This window comes from Phyllopteryx taeniolatus, chromosome 23 (assembly GCF_024500385.1).
Source record: "Phyllopteryx taeniolatus isolate TA_2022b chromosome 23, UOR_Ptae_1.2, whole genome shotgun sequence".
Lineage (NCBI taxonomy): Eukaryota > Metazoa > Chordata > Actinopteri > Syngnathiformes > Syngnathidae > Phyllopteryx > Phyllopteryx taeniolatus.
In genome coordinates, this window is record NC_084524.1 from 3,806,050 (window position 1) to 3,824,277 (window position 18,228).

An 18,228-nucleotide genomic window follows, 5' to 3' on the forward strand; every position below is an offset into this window, starting at 1 on the left:
CTAACGTTATAATGACGACGCCAGCGCGAACTGTAACTTCTTACCAGACATTCCGACTCTGTGGTCCCGAGAGTGAAAATGATGCCTACATCTTTTATTTTCGGTTTTGATATCCACGGTTGTAGAGATTCTGCTTCACTTTTTTTTTTTTTTTAAGAATGAGGAACACCGACAACTGCCACCTAATGGTTTGGAGGGGTATTACTTCTATTGACTTTACGTGCTAGCTGCTGCGCTGTGATAGCTGTGCAGCGAGGTTTGATTTGCAGGTGCAGTATGCGGCCATTATCGTCATGGCTTCTACATGGCGACCTCACGCTTGAATTTGCGGCGCGAGCGGCAAGCGCGTGATCGCATTCACACGACGACTCGCAAGTGAAATAAAGCTGCGGCAAGTTTTTAGGCAACGACAAAGAAGTGGTGCGTACGGTCGACTTGTTACTCTCCTCCCTCTGCAAATCAATTGGCGCCAAAGGTCACAGCAGGAGCGCAAACAAAAGTGCTAATTAGGCAGCGATGAAAGGAGCTCCTTGCGGACCAAAATAGCCACAAAATAACTTCGGGCTGGCCACAAAGGAGACAGAGTGGTGGCGGAGTTTCAAGTTGCCCTCTAAGGAAATAGAGTCGGTCTTATGGTGTACACATTACATCTGCTGAAGTCCACTCGCACTGATCTGACAGGCAGCAACGCCTGGCCCTCATCCCGTTGTGGCGTCGTCCGGGTTTTTGGGCTATCGCACGTGTGAATGGAAACACTGAGGCGGGAGGAGATGCGGGAACCCACCGCTCTCTTTTTCCTTTTTTGGGCCGTATCACAAGTCGAGGGAGAAAACAGGCTCGGATGTTGCGGCGTGAGAGGATTTGGCGAGCATCAACAAAGAACTATCTGCTTCCCGAAGTTAACCACGCGGCGTGGGCTAAAAATCAATATTTAAGCCTCGTTCAACATGAGTTATTTGAATACACATGTTATTGTCGACACCTGATATCATGATCTAATAAAAAGCATAAAATACAAGTCCAACATATCCTATCGCAGCCCCTGTGGCGTGTTTCTCACAAACCGATGAAGGACTTTTATTTTGAAAAGCCCACGCACTTCCGCCTTGATTTTTTTTTGGGGGGGGGGGGGGGGGGGGGGGGGGGGGGGGACCTGACGTCTCTCTCGGCGTCCGCCAGAGCTCCGTCGTCGGCTCGCAGAGGCAGCAGGATGCGACGCGGCGCAGCCCGGCGAGCGGCGAGCCACGACCACCCCGACGGGCGTTTTTGCCGTCCTCTTGCCGCCCTCGACGCTCGGATTTCAGCCCAAGAGGCGAAATGAAGCGGATGAATGTGAGCACCACGCGAGCCTGTCTCCAGCATCACTTCTCCTCCCTGGATGCGGCGCCTCGCTGCTTTTAGTTGTCCCCCTTTTCTGGGGGATTTCATGAAGAGTTGAGCAAACAACTTTTCGTCCTCCCACCCCCCTTTTAAACAAACACTGCCGGATTGACCAACTGTCGGAAAACCGGCGACTAGCCTGCACCCGTTCCCAGCGGAATAAGCACCTTTTTTTTTTTTGTTGGTGGTTATTCGGCTTTGCAAGCATCCTCTCTGGGGTGTGCGAATACGGCCGATGCTTGCTTGCAGTTGTGTGTCGTCTCATTGCTTTTTTTTTTTTTTTTTTTTTTTTTTGTCTGCTTAGCGTCAACAATCCATGCATGCGTCCAAGGACGTGCACGCACACGTTCCGCATGCACCGTGAGACGGTCCAGTAGGCTGTATGCTACTTTATTATCACACCCATGCCACGTTGAACCCTCTTGTTGCTGTTTGCATGTGATTCTGCCACTTCCATGACAATTTCCACTTTGAATCCATCTTTTTTTTTTCTTTTTTTTTTTTTTCTTCGTTCCTCCTTAAAGTTGGTTCACTGGGTTGAGCGGGCAACGCACGCCTGCCCCCCCGCACTAAAATGCGCGTGTGTTTGTGTGGTAGCCACGCTGGAAGTCGACCCCCATGTGGCCGTCGGGTGTGGGCAGCCGGCAGCCTTGCCCGCGGGAGTCGGCGCTGCGCAGGGCGGCCATCAGCGGCGACGTCTTGGCCCTGCCGCCGCACCACGTCCCCGGCGGCCGCAGCGTCCGCGTCTTCATCTGTGCCAACCCGGACGGTACGTAAAACGTGGGCTACCGTCATCCCTACCGCGATTGACCTCAAATTCAGCTCGGAGCGGTTTAACCACCTGTGGCCTCACATCCATTCGATGCAAACCGCTTCGTGCACTGTAACAATATATTCCGCATGCATCGATGCGGATTATTCACTGCATTCGTGTGTGCGAACTGCGACAGAATGTTTCTCGGTTGTTACTTTTGCTCTGACCAACCCATAAAAGGATGGAAAAAGGTTGCGAGGTGAAATCGAAATCTGATGGCCGTCTGCCTGGACAAATTTGGCCTTTCACGATCGCAGCATGTCGGACGGCTGGCAACGCCGCACGACGTGTATTCCGATACCGCCGCATCCCGTCTTTTACGATCGCTGGTCTTTATCTCGTCAAATCAAACATTGTCGGAGAGGCGTGGCCAGAAAATGTCCCACTGGATACATCTGTTACCATGGCGAAGACGACAACAATGGATCGCGCTCTCGCGTTCTGTCGAATCGTGCTCTGAAGCTTCGGTAAACACTGGATAAACGTGAATAATTGTTGACAACGGTGGCCAAGTATCCTATTGGTCGACGTCAAGGCGCGCTGTTGGAGAGTTGTCGATGATGTGTCACACTAAACGAAAGATATCACCCCCCCCCCCCCCCAAAAAAAAATCAAACATGCTCGACTTTTGATTTTGGCGTCGTATGGCCAACTCGTTGGTCGTGGATTATGTCAAACTACAAGAAGTTTTGTCGTTCCCGACAAAATATGTCGGGCCCGATCTGGGAAATGGGGCCAGTATCGGAACTCAAAGCCTGTAGTGTGTCAAATTCGAATGTGTAAAGAGTTCAAATGAATGTGAATATAAAGCAGAGGGCAATCCGTTTGCTCAACAGCTGCGAGCCCAGATGTTAGACAGACTGACATACGAATGCAATCGTAGGCAGAGAGAGAGCAGGGCGAGTTCCCCGGGCGTCGACAACCTCAACAGGCGGCCGCCGCAGAGTCGGCGTTCAGATCACCTGCGGGACTCTTGAGACGCACGCGGGAACATCTGGCCTTGACGGATGGCCGCTCCACGCTGGCCGTGGCTCCGCCTTCGGCGTCCTCCGGGTCATCTGCTATCGATTCGCTCGCTGGCTTTGGTCAAACGCACAAATACAAAACGAGAGCTCCAGCTCCTGAGATCCCGCACGAGGCCACACCCCTTAAAGGCGCACATCCCACCAATACTAAAGTGCATTCAGTAATTACTCTTTCAAAAAAATGTTTCTTTACAATCTCGCATATGTTTTATACTAGTGATTCATAAAGTATGGTACCAGTAGCACTAGACGAGTGGCGTATGGGCTCCCTCTAGTGGTACACAAAAGTATCACTGAATTAAATGTTCAAAATGTGTATGATGTTACAGTGGTTAACAAAAATATAAAATCTTTTTTTGGAGGAAAAAAAATCTTTGGTCATGAACATTTGTCTCTACGACACGACAGTGGACTGCAGCATACTCGCGGTTCAGTACCTGCGGATTCATTTTTTTGGGGGGGGGCAGGGGGGGTGGGACAAAACCCAAAACCTCTTATTGGCGGTTTATACCCGCTTATTCAATAATTTTGGGGGTTAAAAAAGGAAAAAAAAAAAAAAACTCTCAGTGTAATTATAAGGACCTTCAATCATTTGCGGATTTTTGCCGTTCACAATTCGGTCGCTATCCGATCCACTGTACCGTATTTTATTACTGCTCATGATGGTTTTACTTGGAGAGTCCATTTTTTGGAGGTGGTACTTGATGTTTTATACAACCCAGTTGTATTTTTCCGTCAGGCAAGCTGCATGTTTTGGTGCCGTATCATTGTCATGGCATGAATTTCAAGCACACTAATACTTCAGGTGACGATAACTCACCCTCAGACAGTTTTATCTGAAAGCTTTCAAGCACAAAATGATGAAGATGTTTATGATTCCTCGCAGTGTTCCTGTGATGGAGCGAGATGCGCCGCCGCAGCCACTTACGGCACATTATCGGCGCGCTTCAATGTGACATTTTGCCGGCCAGCTGTGGGCAGACGCATGTCCGGACGCAGCCCCGAGCTTTGCTAAAGATAGACGGGCGAAAGATACGTCAGACTAAATTTGCCGGCTTGGCCCCGCTCACTCGGTTTGTGCGCGTGCGGGGCGTTCCGTGCAGGTCTCCCTGTCGGCCATGTTTTGTTTGAACTGTCCGTCCGCGCCCTCCAGGGAGAGCGACTGCGCTTGTCCAAATAGATTACGGCGTGCGTTTGGAGGGGCGGGAGAACAGAGATGGGAGGAAAAGCGGGACACAACAAGGAGGCGCGGGTTCGCACTGCGGGACAATCCAATTCAACATTCCGATATGATCGTCGCCTGAATGACAATATGGAGGCGGCTAGCCTAGCTTAGCTTTGTTGCACATCGAGGAGAACGGTCACTCGGGTCGCGATTTGGTCAAACACTCATATTCACAACTATGGAAAATGTAGTCTCCCAAGAACCTAACATGCATGTTTTCTGGATGTGGGAGGAAGCCAGAGTTACTTAAAAAAACAAAAAAACAAAAAAAAAAACACAAAAACAAAGTCATAACAGCTCTCTGACGGAAACCAAAAATAAGTTTAACACCCCTGTTTTAAGGAGATGATGATGTATCATAAAAAAAAAAAATAAAAAATCAGCAGTTTGTTGTGCTAACCACTCGCTACCATGCCGGAAAGAAGAACGCAAAAACAAGCTCATGAAATCTTCTCTCCTTTGCTTCCAGACACAGAGGCAGAAAGGAACGCACTGAAAGAGCACGTTTACCCCAAACTACGAGACTTCTGCCGGGAGAACTACGGCATTGAATTCCAGGTTAGTCACATTTGCCGCGACTTCCCATCACGCTCCAGAGGCTGCCTTTCAGTTTCGGGAGCCTGTCACTTTGGCATGTGAAGCACTCGGGACCTGAAAGGACCCCCGGCGCCAAACACGTCGGTCCACTGACTGTTTCAAGCGGACAGAAGGCCAGCAGAGATAAGGCGCCTGGCAATGAAGGCTGGCACGCGAAATCTCGTCGCGGATAAGGCGGGATGACGTGAGGGCTTTTCCCTGTTGTCATCGCCCGAGAGCCACCGTCGCTCGCTCTTCCGCTCTCTCTATCGCTGTGGCCGTCGAGCGCATTTGCATTGCAAATCAACATCGGCGCGCGCGGAAAGATTCCTATCGGAGTTGGTTCGACAAATCCGGGAGAGCCCTCGAGCCAGCGGGAGATTCGGGCTTCAGATAGTTCTTGGAAAAGCGAGGAGCGATTTGTGCGTGACGACCCGCTCGCAGTCGTTCTTACTCAACGCAGGATTGCAATTCCGGCGTTTGGCTCTTGTGTTGAATAAAATCATTCACTCAAGGACGTTTATAGTCGTCAACTGGAAATCCAACAGTTTACGAATATCTTTGTCAAATACGTATTTCAACGGAGCGGCGTGGAAGAGGGTCCCGCCCAGCTGTGAAATTCAGGTCTGTAATCCACTGTATCGGCTAACAAATCCCTGTACTTTTGAGATCGGACAAGTTTAGGCACCACAATTTGTGGCCTGCAGGCAAGTCTGAGCGAAGAGTTGGGTGCCTGCATTCAAATCGATGGCGTTCTATAGAAGCAGCAGATTGGAGGCATATGAAAAGGGTCAAGTTTGTTGGATTTGTTAACGGAGCATATTTGACAGAAAATAACACTCTCACACAACTAAACAGTCTGTTTTCCGCGGGATGCGTCGATGCGATTTAACACTTGTGCAGAGGAAAAAAGAAAAAAAAAAAAAAAACGTTTAGCAGAAAATTCAGAGCGGTGGCTACAGGAGGACGACGAGGGACACACGTCGCGAGAATTCCTCGCGTGCGCACGATGACGGTCGAGGGACGGTGAAGGGGAGGGAAATGTGCAAAGACACTTTTGGCTTCACAATGCGCAGCCACGTGCCCGTCTGGTGATTCAGCTTGCTGTCATGATGCATGAGCATGAAATGATTTATGCAGAAGAGCTGCAAGTACTCGCCACCCCCCTACCCACCCCATACACAACCAGACCCGCCCCTCCTCACCCACGCCACGTGACGAGCTGGCACCTCGGCGGAAACCGGTTTACTAGAGCTGGATTATGAATCACTGCGGCGTCCTGGCAGCGAGAGTCAAATTGCTCGTCATCTTTTGCTTTGATTTAATACTCGTGCCATTACAACGCACACACACACACACACACACACACACACACGCGCGCAATCCACGATCCACGGTCTCTTTCCTGCGGCACACACTGACACACATATGCTCGGCTGATGAAATCAGTCTCCCCACTCCCCCGCCTCGCTTTCCTCCCGGAATCTTCTTCCTTTGCGAGGACGGAGCAGGATCAGGCAGATGAAGAGGAAGAGGATGGAGGGTGAAAGGTGGCCACGGGAATCCGGCACTGTGGTCAAACGGCCGCGTTCCACATGGCTCGGCACGTGGCTGCCATGTGGAGCAAGCGGTTTTGCTCATTTCCTAGCTCTTGACTGGCTCAGTGTTCAACCTCGTTGCCAACTACGAGCACAAACCGATTTGCCAGATACGGTGGTACCTTGACCTACGAGTTGAATTCGTTCTGTGACCGAGTTTCTGACTCAATTTACTGGACTTTAATTTTTAAAGTAGACTAATACGAGGGCTGGATTGCCTTTGTACATACCATGAATAAGAAGCTTACGATATCGACGTTGGCAACATACTTTATTTTTTTTTGCCACTGACGGCGCTTTCCGCCTCTTGCCTTTCTTCTTGGGCTTCATGTGCATTATCCCAATGTTTAATAGCCTAACATTCAAGAAATGATTTTGGGGGGGGGGGGGGGGGGGGGGGGTGATTTTTCCTGCATTTGACTTGCCGCAGGCAAACTCCCTCCAAGGGCGTTAGAAAGCCGCTTAGCAGAAGCTGCTTCAGCTCTTGCGTAAGCAACCATCGTCTCGGGCAGGAGCGGGAGAGTGCTCGCGAATTGGTAAATTGGCATGAAGGAAAAAGACAGATGAACGCTGCCAAATAATGTCCCATAGGAGCCCTCTCTTCATTAAGAAAAAAAAAAAAAAAGAATAACTTCAAATGAATTTCCTCTTTGCCTCATTTATGTCTCCTTGCATAGCTTGGATTGCCGCCTGGCTTCTGAACTGCCCATTTTCGCCTTCATCCACCAACGACGATCACAGCACAAATTTAATCAGCCTATTCTCTTCCCCATCTCTCGCACACACGCACGCTCGCCGAGTAGATACGACTATTCATTTAGCTCCTGATTACAACACCGTCCTCACAGTCACCTGCGAGAACCCAGCGGACAACCGTCATAAACTCGCTCCATCTCTTCCCTCGGCCGCGGCTCGCCAGCACGGGGGGCAGATAAGTGACACCGATACGCCGTGACTGATGTAGCAAGCGGCGAGATTCCTCCAAATCGATCTATAATCTGCCCAGGGCTGCGGCAGTGTCAGATTCGGCCCTGCTTGGCAATCTATGTTCATAAGGAGGCTTCAAGAAATTTCTTTTTGGTTTTTTTCCGCTGGCTCAGGTGGTGGACCTCTACTGGGGCGTGGACCCAGAGGAGTGGGACAGTCCAGAGCTGCAGAGGCTCAGGATGAAGCTCCTGGAGGAATGTCTGAAGACGTCAGCGGGGCCGTGCTTCGTTGTGAGTATTGACGCTGGCAATCAATCATATTGAATCGAGCGCTCAGTTATATAAAAAAAAAAAAAAAAAAGTAAAAACCCCAAAAGCTAAAAAAAAAGGACACTTTTACCAAAGAGTCATGCGAGGGCAGCTGCAACGTTAGATTCGGGAAAGGGGCAAAGAGGGACGTGCAAGAAGGGCAGAGATGACAGGTAGAGTAATGGATGCTGAATTATTCAAATAGAACAGATCTTTTTCTGGAGGTTGAAATTGAGGTGAGAGATCACACAGCGAGGTAATGCATTATGGGTAGGACAGCACACCGGCACTCTTGAGAACATAATCCCCTTCGCCCGACTGAGTTTTGTATCTACACCTGCGCTATTCGTGGAGTTCAATTGCAGCGTGCCAATTTGCAGGATCTCAAAATGGAACTTGCTCAAAGTCATCCATTATCAGTCCCACCAACGTCAACGTCATCAACTTTTAAAAGCCACACAGACCTTAACCTCGCTGAAGTAAAACCTTGACTGGCCGCCATCCAAAACGTTAAACCATAAGAAAAATCCCAGGTGGATTGGTCATTCAAAACAATTTCCGCATCTTGAAAATCAGATGGAATATCTTCAGAATTCTCAAGAGGTCTCGGATAAAGTCTCTTCTGTCCTTGTGCGACTTTGCCGGTAACACAAGCCGGGCACCTTCGGGCTAAATGTGGAGATGAAAGCAAGCGGCGCAATTCGCCGCTTTTGAGCTCAAGCCGCGCTGATTTCCTTCACGTCGCTCAAAGACCGCAATCTCAACGCCTTCGCCCTGACTGACCCTGAGCATTGTCGCACCGCAGCCGAGGGCAAATAAGCGGTCTTGATCTCGGTTTCCTTTATTTACATCACAAAAACCTGGCGTTTGAACAGGGGTGTTTCGACTTTTTAGATCCACTGAAGCTCCTTTTTTCTCATGCTGTCAACCATTGCTCAACTGTCCATCTTCCATGCAGACTACCTTCTTTGCACCTGCTGATCGTACCCAATCTTTGGATTTCCTGTTCGATACCGCAACCGTGTACATAATCCGTTAAAGGTTCCTGAAATGAAATTGCAAAGTGCGCGTGAGCCTTGAGATGTGTTTTAGGAGCGGCATCAAGCACCCCAGCGCCCCACACATACAAGTCCGCACCACCTGGACGAGGAGGCTTTTGCCTCATCTGTCAATAAATATGGTTTCCATGGTGATTGCAGAGGTTGGCATGGTGATGGTAAGAATGACAATGAGCCACAACTGTCTTTTCTTCTTCTTCTGTTTCTTCTTCTCCCCCTCTTCAGCTCACCAACGGTCTCAAATTCCCCTGTGTCAAAAAAATTCTATAAAATACTCGATAAACGCCTCAAGGACGCGTCTCAGCTTCGGTGCTTCCGCTCCTTTTTTTCTCCCATCTGCCTGTGAAAGAGGATAGTTAGTTAGGGATAAAGTAACCTTGACCCCCCCCCCCCCCCCCAATTATGTTAGTGTGATGTAAGGCTAACATGATCGCCAGGCCCCTCTGTGGAAAAGAATCTACAGTATCTGTGATCCATATTCCAGAAAAGGACAAAAGCATTTCACTGGAAGCTTGAGTGGGATGTCATACTGCACACACTTGCTGCTCCAGACCATGCATCAGATCAATATAATTGGATTGATCGATAGAACAAGGCACGGTTGTTGTTGTTGTTGTTTTTAAGCAAACATGAACATTACTGCTTTCCCCAGCGCGCTCATCAGGAATACTCGAGTTGGACGAGTGTATCTCGGAAGCCCACAGCAGGGTTTATCTCGTCTTTGTCATTTTCTGGCTCTTGATTCTCTCACACGGATTTATTCCTTTGGAATGTGCGCAACATGGCCACGCGTCAATATCGCAGCGGAGGCTGTCGAACCGAACTCGATTCGCCCCGTTCCCTGCGTCGGCTCCCACTGCGATTGCCAAGGCAACCGGCACAAGCCCGACCTGTCACGGTTCAGAGGCACCGTCGCCAACCAACATGAGAGTCGAGTTTTCCAGTCCCTTGACTTGGAGTTTTGTGGCTTTGCCCCGAGGTTACAAGTGTGCTGCGACGCAGGATGTAAAGATCAGCCAGTCGTGGAATGGAAGGCTTCATTTCTCTCTCAGATTGTCCTGGAATGTGACGGATGAAGCATATTAAAGAATATCCCAGATCACTTCAGTCACTCAAAGGCATGCGCCGAAGCACAAACGTTTAGTGTCGAAATATTACATTCGATGATGACGCAAAGAGATGTTGTGAGGAGATGTTGTGTAATGATGATAAAGATGGAGGTGGTGGTGATGATTATAATCACCAATGGGCCTCCACACTTTCCTAACAAATCGACATTACCGTATTTAACTGCTATTTTCAGCATCGTGCTATTTGATTTTTACATGTAAATCTGATCGGTCATGTTCTTGATTCAACTGCCACTGACAGATGCTTTGTCTTCTTCTCCTCTTGCCGTCCTTCAGGGTTTGGTGGGAGAGAAGTACGGCAGCATCCGAGTGCCGGGCGAGGTGGAATCGGCGGAGTTCGAGATGATCTTGGATGCCGCAGTGGAGGCCGGCCTGGATACACACATCTTGGACGAGTGGTACTGCAGGGATGAAAACTCTGTGCCACCCGCATACTACCTCAAACCCAAAGCCCAAGTGCTTAAGAACTACCAGAACTCAGTGAGTGCATCTTTGGGTGAACATCATCAAATAAAGACTTCACAATGCTTAACAATACAGTACATAAAGTGCACTTTCAAATCATTGGTTTCGCATCAATGTTCACACGTCAAGCAGTTCTGCATGTGACACGAGTCTGCAGGGTGAAGTCAATTTGTCTTTACCCTGCCTGCCATCCAACTTAGGTGGAGTCCAGCAGCGCAGCCAAAACCAAGAATGACAAGGCCTGGAGGAAAGTGTCAGAGGAGATCAAGCGGATCTTTCGTACGGCGGTTCTGCAGCTTCAAGAAAAGGGGACAATGCCGAGCACTCAGGCCAAGAAATTCCTTTGCTCTGGTTAGTTTTAGGTCTGCTTTTGCCATTTTCTTGCAGCTTCCTCCTAATTAATCATTGTTTTCTGTGGGGATTCATGTGCCATCTCCTGGGAGGCATAACTTTTCCTTCCAAACTGGTGTCTCTTGGATCTAATTCAAAGGCCACTGTGTGAATAAAAGTACACAGGAGACTGGCAGAATTCTTTTGTCGGCAGGTTCTTTGTGGGGAAGCCTCTTTTACACTTCATTCGCCGTTATCGTCTTTGGCTCCTCTTAAATGAGGCTCAAAGAATCAATGTAATCACTGGCAAAAACGGTTACTAAAGCTTTTCAGATTATCGCCTGAAAGAACTCTGTTAGACTTACATATATCTGGGGATGTTGAGTGGTTTACTCAAGCTACATCTTAAACAGTGTCTTATTCGAGAAATAGGAGCCAGGAGTTGAGCTTTGCACATGCAATATGATCACGTTGTTTTTGTTTTCCTCTCATTTCAGCCTTGGAGGATGAATTAGACTTTGCCCTCGGAAAACAAACTCCTGCCTTTCTCAGGAAATGCGTTTGCTACATTCGCAAGATTTCAAACTTTGACCGCTTCGCAAAACTCCCAGAGATGACCCGCTACATGGACATTGTGGTGAGCGGCGACCGCATCATGCGCAACCAGGAGGCTTACGAGCGCCTGCTAAAGGTGCGGGACGAGTTCATACCAACAGTGGTGGCCGCATCGAACCTCCGGGTTTACTCATCGGTCACGCACTGCGACATGAAGCAAGGCTATTCCCAGGAAGTAGAGAGCCACTATGTGGAGGGACTGTGTAAACAGTTCTATGAGGACATGGTGGATATAATTCAGGCTACAGTACAGCGGAACTTTGACACAGAGACTGACCCGCTGTATGATGAGACCCTGCAGCACCTGTCCCTCTGTAAAGCCTACTCAGCACTGCACGAGTACAAGACCGAATCCCTGGATTACGTGCAGGAGTACATTTTGCCATCTAAGGGGAGTAGGATGAGTCCGCTTGTAGTGCATGGGGGACCCTGCACGGGAAAGACATTGCTACTAGCTGAAGTTGCCAAACAGGTGAGACATTTTCAGTATCATTTCAACAAAAGATGAGGTGCTTGGGAATCTTAAATATCTGTCAACGCTGTCTTTCAGGCCTACACGTGGCTGCAGAAGGAGATGGGCCCTGAAACAGATCCCGTGGTCATTGTCCGTTTCATCGGCTCGAGTCAGCCCTCCACAGACTTGCGCACACTTCTCCAGAGCATCTGTGAACAGATTGCAATAAACTACCGCTGCTTGATTCACTTTTTGCCTAACAAAATCCAGGAGATGAGGGAGCTCCTAACCAACCTGCTTGGAGAATCCTCCTTTCACAGGCCCCTGGTCATCATCCTGGATGCCCTGGAGCAGCTGTCAGATGCCGATGAAGCACGCAAGCTGTGGTGGCTCCCCGTACAACTCCCTCGGACAGTCCGCATTATAGTCTCAACATTGCCCAACAAACATGGAATACTGCAAAAGCTCCGACATGCCATCCATGATGAGTACTATTATGTGGAGTTAACACAGAGGGACCGCAAGCTCTGCAGCCAGACATTAAAGCAGCAGTTACTTGGCGTAAAAAGAAAGGTCACCTCGGGCCAACAGATCTATGTCAACGAGGCTTTAGCAAAGTGTACTTTGCCAATGTTTGTTAACCTAATCTACAGGGAGGTAGTGCACTGGAGGTCTCACAAAGACGTGGATGAGAAATCCCTCTGCTCCACAGTGCATGAAAGCATAGAACAGTTGTTCTATTCGGTAGAGAAGAAGTTGGGACAACGATTTGTCTTCAGAGCATTAGGTTATATCACCATGGCCAAAGCAGGGTTAACTGAGGTTGAGCTGGAGGACATTCTTTCCCTGGACAACATAGTTCTTGGGGATGTGATTGTGGTATCTTACCTCAAAAATCCCTTAAGGATTTCTTATGACTTGGTAGCAAGGCTCAAAGAAGAGCTGGAAGGTTATCTGGTGGAACGTCAGGTACGCAACGTCACCCTGATGGTCTGGGCCAACAGACATCTGCATCTCATTGCCCAGAAGCTGTACCTGAGCAACGAGGAAGACGTCCATCAAATGCACAGCCTTCTAGCAGAGTACTTCCTGGGGGCGTGGTCAGGGGGCCGGAAGAAGATCTTCACTTACGACAACAATCATTTTACGTCCCAAAATATATCACACCATAAAAATCCCCACCATGAACAATCCCATGAGAAAACATCATCTGACAAGTACTCCTATGATAGGCAAACCCCCGAGCAGCCTTGGGTCTTCCAGTGCAACCTTCTAGAGCCGGATATTTTCTTTGTCAACCACAGGAAGATGACAGAGCTGGTGTTCCACCTCACAAGAAGTGGCCGTACTGATGACCTCATGTTTGGTGTCATCATGAACTTCAGCTGGCTGTATACAATGATAAAGATCGGACAGTTTGAAAAGGCTTTAAACGATATCGACTTGGCTTACGGCTTCACCCAAGAAAAAGAGCTGAAGTTTCTATCCACTACTCTCCGTAGCATCAAGGTCAAGGTGCTGAAAAGCCCACCATCACTTTCCGCAGAACTGCAGCAAAGGCTTTTGCCAGTTGTCACCTCCCTGCCCAAACTTCGACATCTCCTCCTGGAGTGTGACAAGGATGGGCCAAAGTACTGCTCAATTGTGCCTCTCCATTCCTCAATGGATGTCACTTACAGTCCAGAGAGGCTACCTTTGAGCTCAAGTTACATGCATATTGTGGAGATCTTGCCCACTCTCGCACCGAACATCGTCCTTGTAGCCCTTGAAGATGGGTCTGTCAGCACATGGGACGTTGAGAGTAGACAACTGCTACGGCAGATAGACACAGCTCGATCTGTTGTGCTGGGAATCAGGTTAACCACTGATGAGAAATATCTAGTTGTGGCCACGACGAAAAACACGCTCCTTATATATGATAATCATAAATCCTGCCTTTTATCAGAAGTGGAAATCAAGGGGTCCAAACATGGCGGCATCACCGGCGGGGTGGCCTTTATCAACGGGTTCACTTTGTCAACTCACCATGCTTTAGCTTGGCTTGAGGCCAGTAAAGATGTCAACGTCATAGACTTACTTTACGGCTGGCCTCTCTATCAGTTCCATTGCTGGTACGAGGTGACTTGTGTCCAGTGCTCACCCGATGGAATGTATGCCTTCTGCGGACAGTACCTCAACACTGCATCCATCTTTCATCTGGGAAACGGCGACAAGTTGGCCACTGTTACCTCTGAGTTTTCTGGGGGGTTTGTTAAGTCCATTCTTGTCCTCGACACGATCAACCAAATGGTGATGATTGACAACGAGGGGAGTCTGTCGGTATGGAACACCAAAGAGATCACCAACCCACGTCTGATGGAGGATTACGATTGCAGAGGAGATGACAGTGAAGTGGTGAGCATTGAGCTGTCGGAAGACCAGCGCTCAATTCTGCTTTGCAAGGCCAGAAGTATTGAAGTTCTAGATACGAAAGTATGGAAAATGGTGGAGAAGTTTAAAGCAAAACGTAGCGAACGCTTCGTAGCTGCAGTTCTTTCCAAGAACGGACAAAGTATTGTGGCCTCGATGGAGAACACTTCTTCAATCTTCGTGTGGAGGAGAGACAGTGGGCAATGCATGGCCAGCCTGATCGAGATATCAGGGGCCATCGTTAAACTCATCAAATCAGTCCACCATAACCTGCTCCTTTCTGTTGCCAGCAGTGGAGTGCTGTCGGTCTGGGACATTGACATAATCACAGCAATGTCCAACATTGACAAAACAGGCAAGAAGATACAGACGTTGCAGCTGTCTGGCAGAGAGGATTATGTGTTTACCATGGATGGTTCAGAAGCAGTCCACAAGTGGAACTTTAGCACTGGATTCATTGAAACGGTCTTCAAACATGAGGGCGTGGTAGAAAACTGTGTGCTCACCTCCTCAGGGGATCTAATGGTAACTTCCGATGACAAGTGCAGTCAGTACATCTGGCAAACCAACTCTGGGGAGAACATTTTTCGCATCAACGGACAGAGAATATCCCAGCTGCTCATCACCCACAACGACCAGTTTGTTGTGTCCCTCTGTGAGCAAAACGCCTCAAGAGTCTGGAGACTAGCGACAGGACACAAAGTGTGCAACATCTTGGTCACCCTCCAGAACGCACTGATCACCACAGCCAACACATTTCTTGTGGGCACCTCCAAAAACAAGCTTCTCGCCGTCAGCTTGTGGTCAGGCAGCGTATCCAAGAAGTTTGTGTGCGACGACGGCATCGCCATTGTCAACTTCAAACTTATTCCCGACATTCCTGACTGCGTCGTGTTCATCACGTCCACAGAGACCGTCTTTATTTGGAGTGTAGCAGACGAGGCTGTTTGCAGGCGTGTCCAGTTGCCAGCTAATTTCCTCAAAAATCTAGAGGACTTTCAGATCTCCCCAAATGGCAAACAGGGAATTGTGTCCAAAGGCGACGAGAATATTAACGTGCTGGACCTACACAGCGGGAAGCTGAGGCTTGTCCATGCCGCTGGTATAATTTGGCGTCAGAAGTTATCACGAGACGGCCGTTACCTTGTATACATCTGCTTCCGCAACTGTGAAGAGGATGACGATGCCGGTGTTGTCTCCAATCTGATTGTGATGCGACTTGCAGATGGGAAGAGTATTGGCACATGCTCCTTATACAAGACACCCACTTTCCTTTCGCTCTCCCAAAGAGCCCTGAACATCATCATTGGCTTTGAGGACGGCAGCATTGGCACATACACCGTGGTGGACCGCGTAGACGCCGCCCTCAAAATCAAGATCGCCACGTCCAACAGCCGACAGATTGTCAACAATGCTTCACAGAAGGTCCGTCCCAAATGTGGCAATCACTCCTTTAAGACCATTGCCGACTGCATCTGGAGGGAATCAACGGAGGTTTTCTCCAGGGACAGTCCGATCAATGTGTCTGACTCCGGTGAAGGAGAGTCCACTACGCCGACAAAAAAGACGGAGCTGCTGCAGTGAAAAAAGAGGTTTAGAATCTCTGGAAGGTTGTAGTTGACTCTTGTTTACAGCCACGTGATTCAGCTGCAAATGTCAGGCGTCTGACTATCTATCCTATCTAGTAGTTGTACCGTTTCAGTTGGTTTTACATTCAGACGCTCGGAAGAAAAAAACTCACACATGATGGAAACAAATTCTACGAGATAAGAGTTTGCCATGATGTGTCCTTTCAGCATTTGAAGAACAAATTATTGAAATGCATTTGTGACAGAACACTGGTCAGAGCCATTCCAGTCATCTTTGCCACTTGTATTGTTCGATACGTTCATTTGCAGTGTCCATTACGCCATCGTGTTCGACAAGAAGAAAATACATTTTTGTTTTATATACATCAGACAAAATGTACAAAAACAAACACGTACATGTCTCTTTTTTGGCTGCTGCAATTGGTGCAACACTTTAAAATGTTACGTTGTGCTTAATGCAATCAAAGCGAGTGCCTGGAATTTCTAAATGTCCTTTATGTGCAGACGAGAAGATTTATGAAAATGCAGGGAATTTGTAAACACAGTACAGTATATGTACACACACAAAAACACTGAGCTGCGGGTTGCGTCGCTCTTTGTAACAACCGTTGTGGAAATTTGGTGGAACGTTTACTGTGAATTCGCTGTTCCGTTCACGTGTGAGCTGTGTGTTTTAAAAGGGGAGCACCACTAAGGAGCATATAGTGTAGCATAGCACCATACACAGTCACGCCTTAATCAGTGTACTTGCTTTGGGTCTCGTGGAGTTAGTAGTCGTCCGTCGTTTCGCAGAAACAATTTGGCCCTGTGCATATAGCGGTTTAGACACAAGGTGGAAGCACTTTATTGGTGGTTTGTGAGAAATGATTACATTTATTCCAATTTGGAGCTTTGTATTAGTTTTTTTTTTTTTTTTAGGTCAGCTAGCATTGTCTTAACAAGATTATTATTTTTTTTTTTTCCAAACGGAGTTTGCTTACAGAAATATAGGATAGGATGTCCAGGTACGTTCGGGCGTTTAAAATGAAAGCGATGGTAATTTCCCACGTGCTAGAAAACCAGTAGCCGAAACAAATGAACAATGGGAAAATGAGTGAATTGCAGGAAGTCCTTCCAATGAGGCCAACGTTGACGTGACAAATGCACAACCACAGTTTTTGGAGCCTCCAGGATGCGGCGCCGGGTGACATCAGAACTAGCGGCTGTTAAGATCAGGTCAGGTTGCAGGTAGCGTAACGTTGATGTATTACAAGTACGAAGCAAAGCCACGCACTCTCCTCACCTTGCCAGACTTCTCAAAGGGCTATTCCAGTACATTTGCTCATTTTCAACCGTTGAGATGATGGCCCTCAGATCCTTTTCAACAAGGTAGCAGCGTCAAGCTTTAAAATATTTCCCCTTAAAGGTTTCGTTAAAAAAAATATATATATATATATATATATATATATATATATAAAAAATACTATAATATGTAATTGCCAAAGTCCTAATGGTAGTTTTGTTATTATAATTTTTTTATTTTTTATGAGGCTTGTAACGTAATTATATTGTTGCCAAATCGTTTCAGTGTTGGACTGTCATTTTGTTTTGGAGAAAGACAGTGTGCTATATCTGTTTTGAAGGAAAAAAAAAAAAATATATATATATATATATATATATATATTAAAAAAATTATAATGTTTAAAAAGAGTCCTGCCCTAATATACTGGAATGCCAATTTAAGCGTATATTTGAATGTGGCCAGCTGGACGCCAATAAATGGTATTAATTGTATGTTAAAGTAACTTGAATGACTTTTAATAACTTCTATGTTTGCAACTCATAGTTGACATACTGGTGATGAATGTTTCTATAGTATTCTTTGTATTGTCAGGATTGATTACCTGTTTAGAGATTTATATTTTCATAAATGTTGTACTTTGTTACGGGGTTGTTAACTGGAACTGAAGCATAAAAAAATGAAAAAAAAAGAGAGAAACGTATGTCCGAAGCAATATGAAATTAGTGTGTATGCATTGTTTGTATGGAACATTTTAATGAAATAAAACGGATCACTTTTTTTGCCTCCATATCATCGCTATCTCTGGATCTTTCATTAATGACATTGAGAGTGTCAATAACCTCGCGCACGCGCGCACACACACACACACACACACACACGCACACTTCGTAGTGTATTACACAGCTGTAAAAGCATCCGATCGGCCAGTAGTAATTGCTTGTCTCCGCTTGACGACAAATGCTGGACAAGCGTGGTGAATACTTTGCCAGTGCTGGCTGACATTGTCATTGGAATTAGGCGATGCGTGTGGTTTGCACCTGTGC

The 18,228-nt window shown here is 47.6% G+C and overlaps 1 protein-coding gene across 2 annotated transcripts; it reads left to right on the forward strand.

The window, feature by feature from the left end:
* The first annotated feature begins 1,174 nt into the window (after nucleotides 1-1,174).
* LOC133472498 (NACHT and WD repeat domain-containing protein 2) lies at nucleotides 1,175-16,813 on the forward strand. 2 transcript variants are annotated; one of them, XM_061763376.1, is made up of 8 exons: nucleotides 1,175-1,598; nucleotides 1,978-2,149; nucleotides 4,914-5,002; nucleotides 7,719-7,835; nucleotides 10,318-10,521; nucleotides 10,707-10,857; nucleotides 11,334-11,923; nucleotides 12,002-16,813. In XM_061763376.1, the coding sequence occupies exons 2-8, from the start codon at nucleotides 1,999-2,001 to the stop codon at nucleotides 15,896-15,898; spliced, it is 5,199 nt and encodes a 1,732-aa protein (XP_061619360.1). In that variant the 5' UTR covers nucleotides 1,175-1,598; nucleotides 1,978-1,998; the 3' UTR covers nucleotides 15,899-16,813. The 2 variants fall into 2 exon arrangements, with proteins under 2 accessions (XP_061619360.1, XP_061619359.1); XM_061763375.1 differs by having other exon boundaries at nucleotides 1,181-1,332.
* Nucleotides 16,814-18,228: the final 1,415 nt, after the last annotated feature.